The sequence below is a fragment of the Gymnoscopelus microlampas genome (genome assembly GCF_963454915.1).
Source record: "Gymnoscopelus microlampas genome assembly, chromosome: 5".
Taxonomy (NCBI): domain Eukaryota; kingdom Metazoa; phylum Chordata; class Actinopteri; order Myctophiformes; family Myctophidae; genus Gymnoscopelus; species Gymnoscopelus microlampas.
Window position 1 is genome coordinate 37,037,087 of NC_139942.1, and position 21,063 is coordinate 37,058,149.

At 41.1% G+C, this 21,063-nt stretch overlaps 1 protein-coding gene across 1 annotated transcript in view; it reads right to left on the reverse strand.

Moving 5' to 3' along the window:
* cntnap3 (contactin associated protein family member 3) overlaps positions 1-21,063 on the reverse strand; it is a gene marked incomplete at its 5' end in the record, with an annotated part of 133,493 nt that overhangs the window by 50,131 nt on the left and 62,299 nt on the right. Inside the window, 5 exons of the mRNA XM_084057561.1 lie at positions 5,281-5,452; positions 5,837-5,989; positions 6,955-7,222; positions 14,572-14,718; positions 15,012-15,190. Of these exons, the coding sequence (XP_083913687.1) occupies positions 5,281-5,452; positions 5,837-5,989; positions 6,955-7,222; positions 14,572-14,718; positions 15,012-15,190 (919 nt within the window). The remainder of the gene's footprint in view (positions 1-5,280; positions 5,453-5,836; positions 5,990-6,954; positions 7,223-14,571; positions 14,719-15,011; positions 15,191-21,063) is intronic.

The window sequence follows — 21,063 nt, forward strand, 5'->3', positions numbered from 1 at the left end:
AGATGACGTGTTCAAATGCAGGTCGAAAGAAAGCTGTACAACACCAAGTTGTTCTACCTCAAATCATCAACAAAAAGGCTCATGCATTGGAAGATGAAGCATCTAATAGAGACACCTAAAGAGTTGTCCACTATACACAGTCCTGTCCACCATAAAATGACAGTAAAACTAAATGTAAATTTACTGTCACCGTTAACGGTACATTTTTACACAGAGATAAATCAACACAGTGATCAGAATCTCTAACTTCATACCGTTCAACTTTATGTATTTTCATGAGCTGATAATGACATAAACAGACTTACAGGGAGGGAATGTTGGGCAACAGTGTGACTTGTGCACATGTACAGTAGGTTATCACAGACAGAACTGTGTTCTAATGGATGATTATGTGATGAATTCACAAACACCAAGAGAGATTTAATTAAAACCACTGGAGCAAAGAATCTCGCTGCTAAAGATATGGATGCTTGCATGGGGAGTGTGTGGTGCGAGTGTGTTCGTGTGTGTGTGTGTGTGTGTGTGTGTGTGTGTGTGTGTGTGTGTGTGTGTGTGTGTGTGTGTGTGTGTGTGTGTGTGTGTGTGTGTGTGTGTACTCATACGCATATATGTATATACGTATGTATGTATGTATGCATGTACGTATGTTTGTGTACGTATGTTTGTCTGTACTGTATGTATGTATGCATATATGTGTGTGTGTGTGTGTGTGTGTGTGTGTGTGTGTGTGTGTGTGTGTGTGTGTGTGTGTGTGTGTGTGTGTGTGTGTGTGTGTGTGTGTGTGTGTGTGTGTGTGTGTGTGTGTGTGTGTGTGTGTGTGTGTGTGTGTGTGTGTGCGTGCGTGCGTGTGTGTTTGTGTGTGTACAGCTTGTGTATAGGGCAATATCAAACATTTTACTCCACCGCACCCGAAAAATAAATCACAATGTAAAAGAATAAGAAAAAAATAAGAAAAATAAATCCCATTTCATCTTCAAAAACCTCTACCTCATATCAAACAGGATGAGAAGCCATTGAAGAGAGCCACAGAGAGAGCCTGGGAGAATTCTCCTGGAGGACAGAACAACAGTGCAGCCATACAGTTGTTCCTCTCTGCATCCAACCCAAAGGTGTGAAACCCTGCATTAAGATTAATGCAGGGTTTGTAAGGCAAGTGCCTTAGAAAACTAATGTGCCTTACATTAGTAAGTGCCTTACTAATGTAAATAATGAATACAGAGGCCTCCTTCAACAAATGGGATATGAAAATGTCCTTTTAAGACAAGGGAGGGTAAAGCTGACACAATATGATTACATAATAATAACACCACGGCAGCAAAACAACCGGATAGGAGAGAAGTGATTATCAAAATCACTATACTGTGTTGGTCAATGACTGTGTGGTGATGGTGTTGGACCTAAAAGTCTATACTGGTGGCAGTGGCGCCGGAGCCTGTTTAATTAAAGGACACTGTGTCCTCCCACTATTCAGTCCAGACAAAACAAATAAAAAAAACATGTTTTTTTACAATTTTTTTAAAATAAATAATAAAATCAGTCCAGTCCCCCGCACCTCGCGACCACCACGAGCGCGAGGCGAACCGAATTAACCGAAATAACCGCATTATCCCCCCCAAAAATCAAGAAACCCACCCGAAATAACCGCAAAATTTTCGCGCGCTCGGTCCACGTCATTTTCCGTTCCGGCGCCCCTGGTGGGTCTGGCATGTTTAGCCCATTGACCAAGACGAACTTGCATTAGGTACTTGCAAAATACTTTACAAAGCATGTAGTATTTGGTTTGATTTTCAAGGAATCCACTGGATTCCAATCATCATCATCAACTTGCTTGAGATAGGTAATCCAACACACAAAATATTGCGTGCTCATTTTTGCTCATTTACTGTTGCGTTGTAAACTGTGCACTGATGTGAAAACGTCTATCCAGAAATATATTCATTTAATAATAAGAGAAGAATCATGAATACAATTCAAACATCCATTAATTATTAAGTGCACACTGTTATGCTTAGCTAACATTGAATCAATAATTCAGTAAAGTTTGGTAACAAATTAATCACTTTGTAAACAAATCCAAAAATCTAAAAGGGAAAAAGGCTAAGAGTTTCACTGACCAGGATGGCTGAGTGAGTAGTTCAGGTTAAGACCTATATGCTTTAAATGGGCTTGTCAAGATGTTCTGTAAAGGGCCTTAACATTACCGAAGAGTTGCTGGTGTGAATTACATAAATGTAATGACAAACGTTCACTTGTCTATGTGTTAAAGCATGTCAGCTCCCATGAAGGGATGCATGCCAGTCTTCATTTCAGTACACCTGGTGATTTCCCCAGGTAGCAAGAGCAATGAAATGAACCCTGCCTTTGAATGACCTGTTTCAATGCTCTTGAGTAGCTCTGAGAACAGATGGCATTGTTGAACTGTGTTGAACTGTCTCTACTGAGGACTGTTTTTAAAGCATGGCTCATGAAGTATCTGTCCACAGCAAACCGCTGGACCGATCAGAGCCACATTTCTTCAAAACACATTGTTTGCTACTACTCCTACAGATTTTGTCAAAAAAGTCACACAAATCGGTATGTATTATCTATAGAGGCATGTGATTACATGTATCAGTTGTAGATTTTTCATATTCCATTCTGATTGGCTATGGCTTTCAAAATGTGTGGGTGGGGGCTGTTTTACAATAAATGCCCCAAATCCAATCTACCCAAATAAGATAAAAAATAAAAAAAACATTGAGGGACCTCTAATGCAGAGCCAATATATATATATATATATATATATATATATATATTTATATATATATATATATATATATATATATATATATATATTCCTTTATTTATTTTTGTGAACGCAACATCCAATCATCGCCATTGCACATCCAAAAGCACTTTCACTTCTGCCCATAGAGGGCACCACAAACGCAGCTTTCTTGTGTCCTGAAAGCTGCACCTCTGGTCATTTGCTTAAATGTCGGAAGTAGAATCTTTCTTTCATGAGATCATGCAGTAACCTTGTAAGATTGATCCCTAACTTCTTTTGTCATGTTAAGTCCAAAAAAACAAATACAAATCACAACATTGAAGATGCACTATGTAACTTTCCTATTCTACTCCAGTTTTGAACCCAGGTATCCTGCTCCAGTGCTGACATTTTTACCACTGAGCTAACAGAGCCTGCCTGCTTGCCTGCTTGCGTATGGGAGAAATATCATTTTGACCTTCAGGTCAACATTTGAGCCAAACCAGAAACAGGATCGTGTCAAAGGTTAAACCAGACACAGGATCAAAATGTTTCAACAGAAGAGCAGTGAGACAAAACCACCCCAATTGTACAGTATAAGTTATATTGTATTAACATACTCAATCCTTCATTTAAAACGAAAGCAACACAATTCTTCTTTTGGTTCTAAAAAAAAATAAAAAAAGAGGTCTGCGAAGTGAATGAACCTAAATAGATTTAGGGATATGTACTTGAAAATGTTTACTCGTGCATAGGAGATGTAACACTTGTTAGCAGGGGAAAGTAAATAAGTGACGAATTACAGACAGATTACAGATTATAGGTTTGGTGAAATTCAACATTATTATTTTCATTGACTGACTTCTGTAGGGAGACATTCAAATGGAGCCGCAGCAATGTCTTCCTCAGCTATTCAGACCATAATTGCCTGCCTCCTGCACACAAAAATTTTTCTCACCTTGCGTTCAAAGTATTAAAATACAATGAATTCTGGGATAGGGCATAGGGCACTGGCAAGACATTAGTGAGGAGGACAAAACATCTTTTGTTGCATTCGGTCACTTTTGTTGTAAGGTTCATGTTTTAAAGTTTCAGACAGATGAAGAAGCATGAGAGGATGGCTGAGGATGAACTGAAGTAAAATCTGAAGTTAAAAATTACCCTCAATTCAGAGCTCACATGTGAAGTATTATATTTTGATATTTTACCAAATGTTTTATGATTGAAATTAAATATTGATGGGAGCGCCGATGGCCTAGCAGTTAAGGCGCATACCACATAGGCTCTAACACAGCCTAACAATGAGTTGCAGGTTCGATTCCCGAGCCCATTGACCTTTTCTGCATGTCACCCCTTTCTCCCTCCCTGTTTCCTGTCATTTAACTGTACTATCCAATAAAAGACATAAATTAAATGTTGGTGTAAAAAAAATCTGCATTATTAATTTGCTTCAGCAAAGTATTATCTAAACATACATAAACTAGATTTGTAAGACTTTTCATTTAACTTTTTATTGAGTTTTTTTATATTTAAAAAACAAAAATGAAAAGTTAACCAGAATCCAGACATCAAAGTAGGTAAATGACAAAGAGAAAAACAGTACTGAAGACAGTATTGCACAACACCCCATGTGAGCCCATCGCCACCCCGACCCATCAATTCCACATCAGCTGATATATCAAAGCTCATATCAAACAAGACATACAGTATAGTAATAAAGAGAGTGAAAAACATATGTCGATAAGGTGCAGTTGCAAAACTGTTGGGTCAATCTAAGCTTGTTTCTTATCAAATCAAACAAAGGCTCTGGTGACTGATATTGGCCTTCTAATGCGTGAGGGGGCCGTTTAAACACACTCCTGCTATATCCCACTCTTTGAACAGGCTTCCAATGTATCCCTGCATAAGCTAAAGTTACTTGTCAAAATAAGAAAGACACAATGTCAAATGTTAATGTTGTGAAGGGACAGATGTATGCTAGCTTTAATTTCAATCAAACTTTGATTCCACCAGTTGGCAAAAGCAAACCAGAGAGTGGAGAAGTAATTATCAAAAACATTTGATGTGTCGTTCAAGGACCGAGAGGGATGAAGAGAGAGAGAGCGACAAGTGAATAAGCTGTACGCGGCAAGTCTTTGAATGACCTGTTTCAATGTTCTTGAGTAGTTTTAAGAACAGATGTTGAACTGTTTTTTTTAAGATACTGTAACAATATTTTTGGCAACCAGGATGGCCGAGTTGCGAAGGTGTTGCACTTAAGATCCAATGGACATGTAAATCCTCGCGGTTTTGATCCCCACTCCTGGTAAATTGACAATTGTGTGTTGCCACTGATAGAAAACCCATACATTTTTCCCATAGAGATTTCCACAAATATTTAAATAAATTATTTTAAGCCTGGTACCAAGCCATCCAGGCTCCAGGTAAGAGTTGAGGACTGAATCATGTTGAATCATCATGTTGAATTACTGATCAATACAGTTGAGTTAGTTGGTCCCACCCACCCAACAGATCGATGTTGTTTTCTGACTGACCTGTCAATGATGCCGCACATGTCGATCTGCAGGTGGCTGTAATTTCCCAGAAGCCTTTGCTGTACATTCATCAGGTCCACAGGCTGGTTGTCTAGCGTCAAGAGGCGCATGCAGCCCTGGAACACGTTAAAGGGGTTTGTACACTCATGACTACTTTCCTCTGCTGGGCAACCTGTAAAGAGGAGTACAGGACCGCAGTTAGCTCATGGTAAAACAGAGCAAAGGCAGCAGTCACCCAAAAGAACAGCGTCTCAAGAGGAGGCCACATGTACACAGCATTGTGCACAGCCAATAGAAAAACACATTACACCTCTCATCATTTAGGAACATGTTTGGAAAATTACTGAAACAAGTGAAACGTATGCAACTATATCAATCATCTTGCCAGAGGGCAGAACTTTTCACATGCATTATTTAAAATGAGAATAAGCCAAAACATATTTTATTTAGTGCAAAAGGACCATTAAATCTATAGATACAGACTACTGCTAACATAAATGCTAAACTTTAACTGTAGAGACGATTAGCATCATGCATGTGTGAATGCGTCCCTTACCACCGAAGAAGAGGTGACTTCCTGTGGTGACAGGAAACGAGGGGCTGGCATGAGCCATTGTAGTGGCTTCCTCTGTGTCCACACTGATAGTCAGACGGCCTCGCCTGGAGATCAGCTCCACATTATGCCACTGACCGTCATTCAGACCTGTACCTGGATGTACGCACAAGCACACGCACACACAATTGACAATTGAAAACTACAATTGACAAAACCTTTTAGCTAACTGAAATAAAAACAAAATAAGGCTTTACAAAGAAAGGATAACTAAATGAAAATGAATTGTGTACAAAACGAACTAAAATCATAGGAACTGTAGGTGCTAGGTACAGTAGGTAGGTAGGTACTTTATTCATCCCTGAGGGGAATTTCAGGCAGCTCTCATAGAGAAATCAATAAAAACACATTATAATAAAAAAACATATAAAATAGGCATCTAAGCATAGTCAACCTACAATATTATACAACAGACCAAACACTACAAAAGAGTCCGATGGCTTGCATCCCACATCCCCATCCTAATCAGCCTGATCAGCTTGATCAAGCCAACCAGATGAGGAGTTGTACAGTCTTATTGCTGCAGGCAGAAACAATCTACTATTATCGCTCTCCTTCTTGCAACTTGGGTGTAACAGTCTGTTGCAAAAGGAGCTTTTCTTCCCTGTCACAGTAAAATGTCCTTAGTTATTATGCTATTTTCTATTTTTTTCCGAGGTTTCCCCTCTGTAATATGGGGTTACCCTCTGACTAACCCCATATTACATCAAACACAAATAAAAACTAAATTAAGCATTTTCAAATGCTAAACTATATTAGAAAACCCAGGATGAAAACAATTTAAAACTGAAATGAAATTGAAAACATAAAGAGTTAAATTAAAAACTATAATAACCTTGACGCACACACATACCCCAGCCTCAATCTTTTCATAATTTCAAAAATATATTTTATCCATAAAAAACCCTTTCCTCATGGGGGACCATGAGGTGGTTAATTTATCCATTTGTAACTCTGACAGTGTACAAATGTAACCATTTTGTGACATTTGTTAGTTATATTTACTGTGTACATTTTGCATTTAGTTTGCTTTAAGTGTAAAGCTTAGCTGTGAAACTGACCTGCGCTGAGCTCCAGCAAAGCCCTGCCAGCCTTGTGTATCTGTAGGCAGAGCTTAGCATCACTCAGGTACAGCCAGGCCACGCCCCCCTGCTGAGGCAGGTCAAAGGTCAGCAGGAGGCCCGCCTTGTTCCACGTCCGGAACTGGAACCCCACAGACACGCCCCCCGAGGAGGGCACTGTTGCACCTGGCAACTGCAGGAAACTCTGAGAGTCGGTAAACGTCATGGCGATGGAGATAGGCTGTGCGCAAGAAAAGGTCACATTGTCCTGAGAGAGAGAGAGAGAGAGAGAGAGAGAGACAAGAGACAAGAAAGAGAAGTTGGACAAGCCCAGATAATGGTCATGAAAGAGGTAGAAATAAGGTAAAGACGGAAAGACGATCCTACCTGTTTGTAAATCAAATGTGTGTTCACTTATGCCCCATTTGCATTGTTCCATACCCGATTTAACACCATAAAAGGCAACACCGGAATAGCCAAGCTGAAACCAATTCACTGTGTTGAAAACATCCCGTACAAGTTCAAAGTGTTGCTCTGCAAAAAGAAAATATCTACAGTATAAGCTTTGACAGCTTGTAGATTTGGTTTGTTTGGAAAGCAAGTCCCTCAACTTGAGAGTGAATACGTATTGCTCTCAAAGTTGAATGTAACAGAATACCAAATAATATAGGCTAATAAAGCATGGCAAGCCGTTTCTACTAAAAAGTTGCTCACCTTTGCTGAGGTAAAAACAAAACAAAAATGATGCTGGAAAGCAGGACACACTTGAACACCGGACACACTGGAACGCCGTTAACCGCTAGATTATGGATTAAAGCTTCATATTGATCACTGAGGGCAAATGTGTCTTTTTAATTTACATATTCTATGGGAATGGATACAGATTTCATCCACACTGCATCTTCATCAGATGGTAAGACAAGATATTGTGTGGCTGCGTTCTCATGTCATCAACCAGTTTCATATTGCTATTAGAGATTAATAGGTCTAAGTACCGTGACAATGGTGTGTCTGTGGTCTCCTGCAACATTAAGCATGATCGGCTAATCAATTCGCCAAATTATGGTCACACTTGCAGAAGCGGAAAACACACTGAAGGACATTATTATCATGTTCAGCTCTGAATACATCAACTAAAAATACCTAAAAATCTGTTTGAATTTGTCTCATGTCCAGTTATGCACAAAAACAAGCAATACATAATAGACATATTTTTTCTTTTCTGTTAAATATGTTTTGACAAAGGTTAGGCATATAAAGATTTAGTTTGAGGTAATTGGCACTATTGGAATAAGGCATTCTAATAACATGTTTTATGCCATATACAAGTGCCCAACAGCAGATGTGAGTTTCTGTGTACAGTACCTAACAAACAAATCACCGTAGGAATAACAATGATAAATCAGATTATGCCCGTAGAAACACTCAGATTTCCACTTAAGTGTAAAATCTGAGCGTACCCACGCTTCGTGAATGAGACCCATTGCCTTCAGTCTCTAGTTGAGCAAAGTGTTTAGAGACTGACTGGTGAGTTTAGACCAAGGGGCCAGCCTGACATATTTACATTGAAGCCGATACGGAAGAGAGACAGTTCATATGAATGGCCTGTATGGCGCTGTTTTACCCCTGCAGGTGTCAGAAAGAATATTCTCTCATTGTAAGCGGATGGGTTTTTGACGAACTTTAGACTAGATTTTCTTACCTTAATAAAAATTGTCATAAATACTATATGCTTCCAGTCGCTAGTTTAAAGTCTCCTCTCAATCGTCATGATATGCGTCTTGCTAAATTATGGTACCATTTATTTTAAAATTGACAATAAAGTAGGCTATGCTCCAGGAGGGGCGGGATGATTTGATTGACAACCTACACAACCAATAGCATTCATTCCCCGGCCCCGGTCTGTAGAAACCAATGGCGTGACGCTGTCCATTCATTTTATACAGTCTATGGTTTAGACCTGATATCACAGGGACTCCTCTTAAAGACAACAAGGGTGTTAACATAATGATAACAGCTGGTCACAGAATCAGCTAAAACAAAAACAAAAACAAACAAGGTCACCCAGTAGCTTACTGAGTCCAAGTAGTTCACCCAAAAAATTAAATCAAATGAGTAATCAATTACACACCCCCTGAAGCCTTGAATTCATGGTGATTTCTTTTTTTTTTTTTTTGCATTCCTGAGCCCTGATGACCGGGGTCATCGGTCAATAGGAAACTCAGTAGCGGTCATCAAATTATTGGCTTAGGAATGCAACAAAAACAAAAAGATCTCCATGAATTCAAGGGAATTCAAGTAATCCTTTGAGTGAACTACTCCTTTAAATTAACACTAAGGATTATACTGCGTAGGACAGAGAAGAGTATAGTGCTAGAGAAGGGGGGAGCGTGTGTTCAGTATTATCTAGACATCTATAGTACGTTATGGTCCATTGTTTTGAGTAGTGGTAATGACAGCAGCTTTATTGCTGGAGCTGCAGTAGTGATAGATTACAGAAAGCTTCCCCTATAGAGAACACCAGCCTGCTATCTTGATAACGGTCAGGAACACACAGCTAGATCACATCTAAAGGCTCTTTGTACAGCCATTGTGGTGATAAACAGTATCAGTACACATGGAGAGGAGAGGTCCGTGGAGATTCACCACTACAGAAAGATTGCCTGTAGCAACCCTAAAAATACACACACAATCATTCACACACACACACACACACACACACACACACACACACACACACACACACACACACACACACACACACACACACACACACACACACACACACACACACACACACATCTGAGGATTTACTTGATGTGTTTTCTCAGTTATTATTAAAGCTGCACTATGTACCTTTCCTCTTCTACCCCGGATTTGAAACCGGGTCTCATGTGCAAGTGCTGAATTTTTTACCACTGAGCTAATAGACCCTGCCGCTTGCTCAGGGATAAATTGAATCTTTTTTGAATCACAAAAATCAAATTTGTGTCAGGATCGTGTCAAAGGTCATGTCTCATCTAGGATCTAAATGTCTCAATAGAAGAGCAGGGAGACAGAATAAAGCCACCCCCAATTGCATTATATTATATTAATATCTGCAATACATATTGGACAACATTTAATTTTATTAATTAAAAAAAGTTACATAGTGCCGCTTAAAGCACCATTAATTACCATAGCGCTTCTCACCATGTGTTTATGGTCAGTGCCTTTAGAACTAACGATTTATAGAAAAATAGCCTCATTCAGCCCTTAAGCCACACGCATTTGTTTTTTGTGTTTATTGAGAGATTTGTCACACTCTAAAATAAAGAAGAATCAAATAAAGAAATAAAGAAATAAAGAAATAAAGAAATAAAGAAATAAAGAAATAATGATATAAATAAAGTGAGTAAGTAGTAATAAGTAAGTAAGAAAGTAAATAGCCTTGGGAACCTATAGTTCTCGGGCCATGTGGCCCATGGGGCAGGAGCCTATCTCCTGTTTCTGTAGCGTGAGGCGGCTTGATGCACAAAAACATCCCCCAGCCATGATGTACAAGTACACCCTCCGGACACTAGCATGTTGCAGGGACTTGCCCCCAATCCAACCCTTGATGCTGAGTGCCAAGCACAGAGGGGAAAAAAAGCTTGTTTGCTCCTACCGCCACTGCAGAACCACCTGCTCTGCTTTCCTACGGGTTCCGTTTTCCCTGGGAGGTTGTTATATATCCCTGCTCTCATATGAGCAAAAACCCCATAATCCCGTTCTGGAAGAAATGATGAGAATTTAGCCTTTTAGCAAAGGTGTGGTCTCTCAATTTTATGGCATATTACAGGCCCTGATTAGCCCTTCTTCACATTCTTACAGGGACAATTGGCAAAGGGAGTTGGGCATGGAAATTTCCGACGACATGTGTCGATAATATACACCCCAGCTCAATTAATGTCAGACACGCTTTAATCCAATTTAAAATTGTTCACAGGCTGCATTTTTCCCCAACTAAATTGAATACGATTTTTCCCAACTCTTCTCCCATGTGTGGGAAGTGCTCTATTGAACAAGGAACTCTGTCTCACCAATTCATTACATGCCATAAATTGCAAAACTTCTGGAGTCAGCTGTTCAATTTTCTTTCCAAAGCTTATAAAAGAGACGTTCCCCCTGCCCCTATGACAGCTCTTTTTGGTATTGTGGAACCTGGAATGGTCCACAGTAAATATGAAAACCAGGCCATCTCACTATCTACCCTGTTAGCCAGGAAGTTAATTCTCCAGGCCTGGAAATCAGAGAAACCCCCGACAATCAATATGTGGCTAAAGGAGCTGGGAGGAGTGTTGCATCTGGAGAGGATAAGGTTCACCCTTTCTGATAGGGAGCCCCTATTTCAGAAGATCTGGGCACCTATTCTTGGGCTGCTCGATGAGATGATCTGAGTGAATATAGTGTTGTGTTGCCCCTGGGGTAATACCTGTTGTATGCCTTTATATTATACTTGATTGTGATGCTGTTCGTTTTGCCCTCTGGATGTGTACCATCATCAGCCTCATGTTGTTTGTATGTCATTTTGTTTAGTTAAGTTGTGTATGTTGTTGTTCTGTTATGTATGCCTCTGTTTTGTTTCATGTTGTTTTTGTATTTCTAATTTTATGTATATTTTGTCTCGTATTTCTTTTATCTGTGCAAATCCTGTTATCGATATCTGAAAATACCTGTGTGAGAGGAAAAAACTACAATAAACAGATGTTTAAAAATATATATATACAGTATCCCTGCTCTTAAATGGTTGTCTTCTAATGTGTTGAGCAGAGAGTAATATATTGCAGAACATGAACGCCAAGATCAAATAATAAATAAAATATTATCAATCTATTCGCGAGTTATCTGACTGAACTAATGATGAAGTATTTCAACAACAATTTTAGATGTGTGATGGTCCACATTAATTTCTGGACGACTTAGATCGGATCTCGGGGCGGTTCCGGGAGGATGGTGAAAAAAGTGTTTGAAGAGCCCTGGCCTGATCTCTCTGGAGGCGCTTGGGTGGCACAATGGTAAAGTGCCTGCCCACCACCACGGTGCATCCGTCTTTGTCAAGCGTAGTCTATACGAACACAATTGGATCGTGTGCGGGGGAGGGAAGCCGGGCACGGAGGGTGATATTTGTCACTGCACGTACTCCTACAGGCACCTGCGTCCTCCCGGTGGGGGCTCTTCACTGGCAGGCGAGTCAGTACTGTATATCCAACAGCAGTGACAGCACACATGTGTGTGGGGAGGAATTAATTGGTTCAAAGTGCACATCCTGCTGAGCTGTGTTTTTTCAAAAACCTCTGTGCACTATTAATGGCAAAATTGTGGAGCGTGCTCAGAAGGATCCCGCATTGCCCTCATCAACACCTTGTTAGCCTTGTTAACAAGTTATCACTTCTTAACGATTGATTCTCATTGGTTCACTGGTATCGGCTAGCAAATGGCTACAGGCTTATGAGGCCTTATCACTAAGCAGTGAAGCAGATGTACGTACACACTCACAATGGTCATGCAAAATGCACGCACACATGCATAACACACACGGGTGTTTAACTGGGGGGAAAACGGGAATGAGTTACCAGGGCCCAATGGAGGGGGGGGGCTCAAAAAGACATGGATTGAAAAGTTTCTTGTTGAATAGAATTTTAGATTAGCTGAATGAAATCGAGAGAGACTGAACTTATATATATATTGTGGACGCGATGCATTGTGAGGTGTAGATCTCAAGATCTGCACTACTTCGGACCATAAGAGAAGATTATCATCAGAAATCTTCAATCAATTGATGCTTAATTGTAAATAAGAGTTAAACGTGTTCCAGGCAGAACAGCAGGGACCAACCACCCCAAAAGATTTGCGATGTGTGCAAATATGCATGCACACATTCACATGCAAAAGGCATGCCAGGATTGGGTCGGTGAAGTGAATTCAAAATGAATGCTTTCGATTTGGCCCCAGCCAGGAGGAATACCAGCTAAAATCAAACCTTCAGACAGCTTGCTGAGTAAGCAGGAAAAACTGTTTATCTGAATTTGAACTTTAAACGCACGCACACACGCAGACATGCACACGCATGGACGCACACACCCACACGCAAACGCACACACACCCCCCCACACACACACACACACACACACACACACACACACACACACACACACACACACACACACACACACACACACACACACACACACACACACACACACACACACACACACGCACACACACACACACTTCCATATTCCAGCCAAGCCACAAAGAAACTAGTTCATATCTACACAACAATACCAGTTGCTTACATGAAAATGACTAGTGATGTCTAGCATTTATATCTAGCTGTGTCTAGCTATATTTGCAATGATCTTAAAGTATATCGATGATATACTCTGTAGGTATCCCTGTATTTGTTCCTACGGAGCTTGGGTGAGTTTACTGTGGTGAGCTGCACAGATGTACAATAGCTTACTTTAGTGGCTAACATTACCAGCTCAGTAAATCAAGGAAGCATGCAATGGCTAATCTGAGTTCCAGAAGTTTTCGCCAGCTCTCGCACACAAACGGAGGGGCGAGGAACTTCTGGGCCAAAACCTCTGTATTTGTGGGCGGGATGTAACTTACGCTCAGAATCTGAGCGGACACGCCTCTTACCGGTCTGAGAGCTGTGAAACTCGTCTAAACAGTCCGACGAGAGGCAAACAGCAGTACACAACAATGGCGGCCGCAATTTCTCAAGGAGAAATTGCTTCCCGTCGCTCCTATTTACATGCAACACCCACTGCATGTGGATCCCGCCCCCTTTTCTTCATTGGCTATTGATTTGAATAAGAACGCAGTGACCGCGCCCTTGCTGTCCAGGCTCTGAGCCGATGTCTCCCAGACTATGCAATGGCCAACACAGACATAATCTGAAGAGGAATTTGAATACTTGGAAGGTGAAATTAATGATAACCCAGCCACCACACATACAGCTTAGTCATTGTAACTAATGATACCTGTTAACTCTATGCTTTGCATGCTGTGTTTCAGCTGAAAAGAGTGTCGACATGAGTCGTGTCGACATGAGTCACTTCGACATGAGCCGCATTGACATGATTTTGTCAGCACTTATTGTTGTTTTTGTCGAGAATTGCGTTAGTGTGATGAGGTAATTATTGTCTTGCATGGAAGGTGCTTTGGTGGATTTACTTCCTCCACCTGTGATACAGTATCAAATACTTAACGAAAAACTTTCTGGAAAATGTTGGGGGCGGGGCAAGCATACGGTACACAGGGGCGGACTGGCCATTTGGCCCATTTGGGCCACCGGGCATATGCCCGGTGGGCCTCTGGGGCAGTGGACTGCTGGGCCACCAACATTTTTTTATTTATTTTTTTATATTTTTGCTCCCGTCATTTCCGGGATTATTAGTTACGTTAATGTTTGGGCTGGGATGCCTTCCAGCAGTGGCCTCAGTGCACCTATGTACAGACTAGGTGCTGGGCTGAAACAGTGAAACCCCCCCCCCCGTTGACAAAACAGCCCCCCCCCCCCCATTGACAAAACGGCCCGGGGGTGGTTAGCCATGTCTATCAGATGAACAGTTACGTTAACTAACTCACCACCACAGTAACCATGTGGCTGTTGTCTTTAGCCATGCGGATCACATTGAGGCCATTGTAGAGCAGGTTCTCCAGGCAGCCATGGAAGTTTCTCTTGGAGATGCCTGGTCTAGGAGAGTTGGGGCTCTGCACAGCTCCCACGCTCAGCTAGACACAAAACAATAACATCATTTAAAATGATATTTAATATATTTACATGTATCTACTGATCGGTACCCTGTCTGTATGTGTATGATTGTATGTGCGTGTGCGTGCGTGCGTGCGTGGGTTTGTGCATGCGTGCATGTAACACATGTTTGCGTGTGCACTTGAGGGACAGATATTCCGATAAAAAAATGTTCCATCCCAATATCTGATCTTGCATCGTTCGATACCGAATACCGGATACCGGATATCAGAGTGTTGTGTGTGCATGTTTGCACATGTTTACAGCCTCACACCTGTTGGATGTCCCAGTGATTAAACTGTGCTGGAAGGTGGAGCTGCAGTGTGCTGTCATCCACAGTGAGGTTGAGCTGAGCACTGAGACGCGCCACCACCACATGGTGCCAGTGCTGGTCATCCAGCAGACTCCCCACGGAGACCAGACGATGCTGGCTGTCTGAGGACAAACCCCTGCCTGGAATACAGACAAGAGAAGAAGAATAGAAAGAAAGAAAGAAAGAAAGAAAGAAAGAAAGAAAGAAAGAAAGAAAGAAAGAAAGACAGAAAGAAATGGTTGAGGAAGGAGGAATGATATGTAAGAGATACAGAACAGAAGGATGGGTGAGATGAGAGACAGAGGGAATAATGAATTTGGAGGAAGAGGATTTAGGAGGATGAGGAGGGGGAGAAAAAGAGAAAGGCCGATGTTAAAAGAAGTACGGGAAAGAACAGTTACCCACTATAAGATTTGGACGTCAGCAGGCCTCTGGAAGCCCTGCCTCCATCAGCCCTCTGACATTCAGATATTCATACTGTACATGCTATCTCCTTTTTAACCACATGAACCCTATTGTCCCGATTCTGGGCATGTCATAGGCGAACATTTGGCAAAAATAGGCTCTACATACAACCTCACATAGAAAAAATGTGCGGGAAAGTATCTCTGCTCCATCGAGTACTCTCTCTCTCTCTCTGTCTCTCTCTCTCTCATGTGATCTCTCGCTCGCTTGCTCTTTCTTCCGCGTGCGCACACACGTCAAAGACACTTTAAAACTTATTTGAGAGGTTCTGTGTGAAACTGTCACAAACAAGCAATGAAAACATGCAAGCTGTACAAGTTGCAACGGCTGGTTGTTCTACTTCTACAGTACCACCACAAATCAACAATACACACGCATTTGAAGATGGAGCATCAGAGACAACAGCTGTCCAGGAGAAACCAGGGAGATAATTATAAAGATTGATACATTCACATAGAATGTACGCCCGGTCCCACTCCCAACACGTAGAACATTGTGTTAGAGTTGCAAAGTCGGCTTCAGCCGACTCATCGCTGTTCGAGTTAATGTCCCGATAGCGACAGAATCGTAACTCATATCCCCCCTAGTCAACATGTGCCGTTTTTGCCCCCCCTTCCAGTCAAACGTTTGACTTCCTGGGACGTCCGTCCCAAGAAGTCACTTTTGGGAGTGAGGATGCGTTGGTCCGACAGTGACGATATGGTCTATACTGCCAAAACTGTACGGTCTGAATGTATGAACTTATTCTATGCATTAATTTCCACTGCATCTTGAGATTGGGATTCTTGTCTAACTGTTTTCTCAAAGTTATTTGACTTTAAAAGTTTCGCCAGGAGTAACCCCATGAACCTTCCAGTAAACCACCACAAACAAACTGAGAAGAGCTAGTCGATATCACAGCACTGGCCATCCTTCTGTCGTACTTTCACTAATGCTCGCTGACAGACCTTAATCCACAATGATTTACAGTTTCCGTTAAGTCTAGTCCAAACTTCCTGATATTTTCTCCTCATTTCTTGACTTTCCAAGTCTGTCCTCTCTTATGTGATTTCCTTTACTGAACACAGTGGGCGTAATGAAAGCTGCAACACACCAGAACAACTCCTTATCCAGTGGTTCCCAACCTTTTATTAGTATTCCCGGCCCAACCATCTGACCACTTAACATGGCAGTGCTCAGATGGGTGCATTTACAGAGCTTGGCTATTTTAATGATCAATCAATCAATTGTGTTCCAGTTTAGATCAATAGAACTAACATAGTATACTTAAAGTTCCTATTTATCTGTATCACATTTGCCAAGGTTTTTACATTATCTTTAACAAATATTAATGTTATATATAAATCTTATGCTATACAGTCATAGCGTTTTGCCACCAGTGGGCTAGGGCCCACAGGTTGAGAATGGCTGCTTTAGACCACAGCAGAATAATTCAATTGGATCACACAGTGAAAGGAGGTAAATTGATCTCAGCCCCTATATCTCATTAGGGACTGCTGGGTATCTGCATATGGCCACAGAGGAACTTAGACCAATAAGGGAGAACACCCACCATTCAAAAGAAAACGAAAATAACTGCAGCAAAAAGAAAAAGAAAAAAAAGACAGCAGGACATTATTAATGATAGATGAACAGCAGCACGTTCAAATGAGAGGTTCCAATTATGTTTGTAAGAGAGAGGGGAGGGAGAGAGAGAAATAGAGCAAGAGACGGAGCGAAAGATATTCTGCTGAGAGGAGGTTTAGAAAAAGGCTAAGCACACCCGGTCATTAAAAATGTATTAGATATTGTTTAAAGGGAGACAGCTTCATGTAGAAAGTCAGGTGCTGGGGGTGGGTGTTGATAGCAAGAGAAAAGGAGGGAGAGGTGAGTTTTATAGGAAAGGAAGTAGAAAGATAGAGAGATCAATACAGCCTGAAAGACAGCAATATACAGTAGGCAGACAAAGGGGGGGGGCAGAGAGAGAGAGAGAGAGAATGAGAGAGAGAGAGAGAGAGAGAGAGAGAGAGAGAGAGAGAGAGAGAGAGAGAGAGAGAGAGAGAGAGAAAGAGAGAGAGAGAGAGAGCATGCAAGAGTAAGCCCCACTACACTATGATAAATGTCTGACATTTCATCCCACTTAACTATACACTGTATTTGATTACAACATAGATGAGGCCAAAATAGTGAAGTGGGATCAATAGATGAGGCTTGTCAAACAAATAGGAAAATTACTTTGTGGACATTCATTAGTAGAACCTAAAAAAATCTTCCTCTCCGTCTGTCTCCATTTTCTTCGTTCATTCACTCTCTCTACCTCCCTCGACTGTAAGTCCACCTCTTTCTCAGAGGAGATAAGGCTCTCTGTGTTGCTATCAAACTGGAAGATATGCGCTAGCAGAGGGGGCATACAATGTTTATGGGTGGTAACCAAAAGGTCGCTGGTTTGATCACAGCAGCAGGGAGCAGCAAGTGGGTTCCAGCAATAGCCTAGCAATACATATTAAGTGATACACAGTAAAACCCCCAGTGTTCATTTAACACTCAGCATTGGTATTACACTCACAGACTACAATTATTTTTACATTATTATTTCAAAAGAAAACATCTAAAATGAAAAAGTACACGGTTATACTAGACAACACACAGGAGTGATGCATTACAAGACTACACGCACACTCAGCAAAACAAATCCTTAAAAAGCTGTCAGAAAAAAAACCTCAAGTTGTAATAAACAGGCAACAACTCCTACTCCTATTTATCCACCTTGAATGGAGTTACATTGGGTGGTGTTTGTCTTACAATTCCCAGTGTTCTAGCGTGCCAGATGTTTCCCAAAGACAATATCAGCTAATCTTATTCTGATATTGGATTATGGCTCTTTGCAGTAACTCTAAATCGGATTATGAAGGAAGACTATGACAGGCCTTATCAGGAAGCAGACTGATGCAATTGTTTGGCGTTTCATCCATAACCAACGCAACAACTACAACTGTCAACACAATCAGCCAACGGGCGTAAAGTACAAAAACTAATTCACAACTTGAGTCACAGGTGGAAATTAAAGTCCTGGCACAAGACAAATTGGAAAAAAATGAAGCTACACATTCAGTGCACACACGCGCACATACGCATGCACGCACGCACACATACACACACGTGCTATTTCTCAACAATTGTAAAGCGAAAAGAAACTAATACTACAATGATGTTTCCGCACTTCACTTTCTGAAGTTGGTCTGTCCTACTGTTAGACATGGACCAAATCAAAATTAGAGACCAATTCAAGTGATACATGCCGCTCTACTGTTGGCGTTACAATACCGTTTGCTGGTGAACAGTTTATATGCTATCTTAGTTAACCTGTCAACAATTAATGTGCAAATTCACTTGACACTGTGTGACTGTGAACTTAAGCACATTAGATGATCAGTCTATCTTACCCACTGTAATGATGAGCATTTCTCTGATAATGCTTAGACTGGTAAAATGACTAAAGTGGGATACAAATACTGTTTATTCCAATGGTTCTCCCTATATATGAACAACAACCTGCCTTTCATTGAAGCCCCTATGAAACTGTATATAACAGGCAGTCACCAGTAAATCATTGAGGACAAAGCAGAATCAATACTCTAGTAGTGACCACAAGTCATGGTAAATTCACCATTCTGCCTGCTGAAGGACATAATCCACGATGATTTACAGTTCCATCAGCACAGAGTGACATAAGTTACGCCTGCAGCAACTGAACCACCAATTGAAGTAGGCTATGTAGCTTTTTAAACTTTAAGCTCCAACACTGTAACCCTGCACTCACACCAAAGCAACAACAAGAGACAAAGTGACTAGCAGCCATTCATTTCCAGGGGTAGCTGGGCTATACTGAGTCACATGGTTGCCACGACTTGGCGTCAAATAACTTGTTCAACTTTATGCAAATGAGCAGGGACTGACTTGTGCGACCCCGAGCAATGGCCAATCAGGGCTGACATATATCCTCTGTGAAACTTCTCTGAAACGTTCCTCCTTCCTTCCTTTCTTACCTAAAAGGTTATCAGAAACTATGAAATACATTGTTACCATTGTATTTCACCACCACCAGAGACAGACACTGGGAATCTATACTTCTCCGCCCCGCCTGGGAGCTTTCCTGTCAGGCACGGCTGCTGGGATGAGCTGCATGGAGCTTGCACTAGACCACAAATCAACAATTAATGGTGAGGTCTACCTTTAAGAAAATACAAACATATAACTCCACAATGGAAATAGCAAAGACAATGGCTGGGATAACCGTGAAGCAATTTTGAGTCCCCCGGGATCCTCCATGTACAGTAATGTCTGTACAATGTATCCCTATTGTAATAAGCTTGTACTGCCTTAGTCTCTGACACAACCTAATTAAGTCAGCTACACTTATGCTTAAATCTTACTCTGAAACTACTGGGGCAGGACGCAGCAAGTCAGCGACCCCGCGTTTATTTACTTGTTTGAATTCCTCCAGTGACAGGAAACGATGTGGCTGAATTACAAGCCAGTGGGCTGCAGTCTAGTTAAGTGACATTTTGATGAATGTAAGCAGGGAGGAAATGGGATGGTTTTTGGATAGGATAAATAAATCTTAATAAGCTGTTTATTCCAGTTGTTTGGATAGCTAGAGGCAGGATTAACTTTGCGTTGGTAGGAAATGATGTAGGCTGGTTGATATACAGGACTTGAGTGATGTACTGCAAGTAAAACTAATATCACATGACATAACATGAATAAGTCAAAGTCAGTCTGCACCCCACACCCCCTAGACAAAACCTGTTCCAGGGGCTGTCCATGAAGGTGTCTATTGAAGTGTATATCTGTCCATGAAAGTGCCATTAAGGTGTCTATCTGTCCATGAAGGTGTCTATCTGTCCATGAAGGTGTCTATCTGTTCATTAAGGTATGTGTCTACTACATGAGACAGTTCTAAGGCTCCTCATAAGTGTCTAACTAAGGTCAGCATGAGATTACGTAAGACACAATTATGCAAAAATATCCATCTTATAATGTCACTTAAGATTATCTAAGATTATGAAGCTATACTATGATTGTCTAAGATCATCTATATGGGATGAGCATCTAACAAAGATAAATGAATACGGTATTAGATATTAGTCAGGTATCACCACATAAGTAAGATTTTCTTTGTCCGTTGTTCTTCAGGCTGTGACTCAATAAACTCAAACCAACATGGTAGTTACAGTGAATTACATCATAAAGAAGTTAGGCTGGTCATTTGAATAGTCAATTTCCAAATTCCAATGGCACTCCAAAGCAGCTTCAATGACAACAACTGAACTGAACTGTTTACTAATGAATGAATATATTTTTAAACTGATCTTCTTTTATCTACGGCTGTTTCATATTGTTGCCTCATAGAGAGAGAGATACATCTCCTCTAGGTCAGACTTCTTAGTGTCTTTGTCATACAGCTGACTGGACCATATTGTGGCTCAGGGTTTAATGCACAAATGCGCCAAGCTATTGACCTACTGTAAATTATGTAGTCAGCAGACCGCAAACCTGTGAGAGAGAG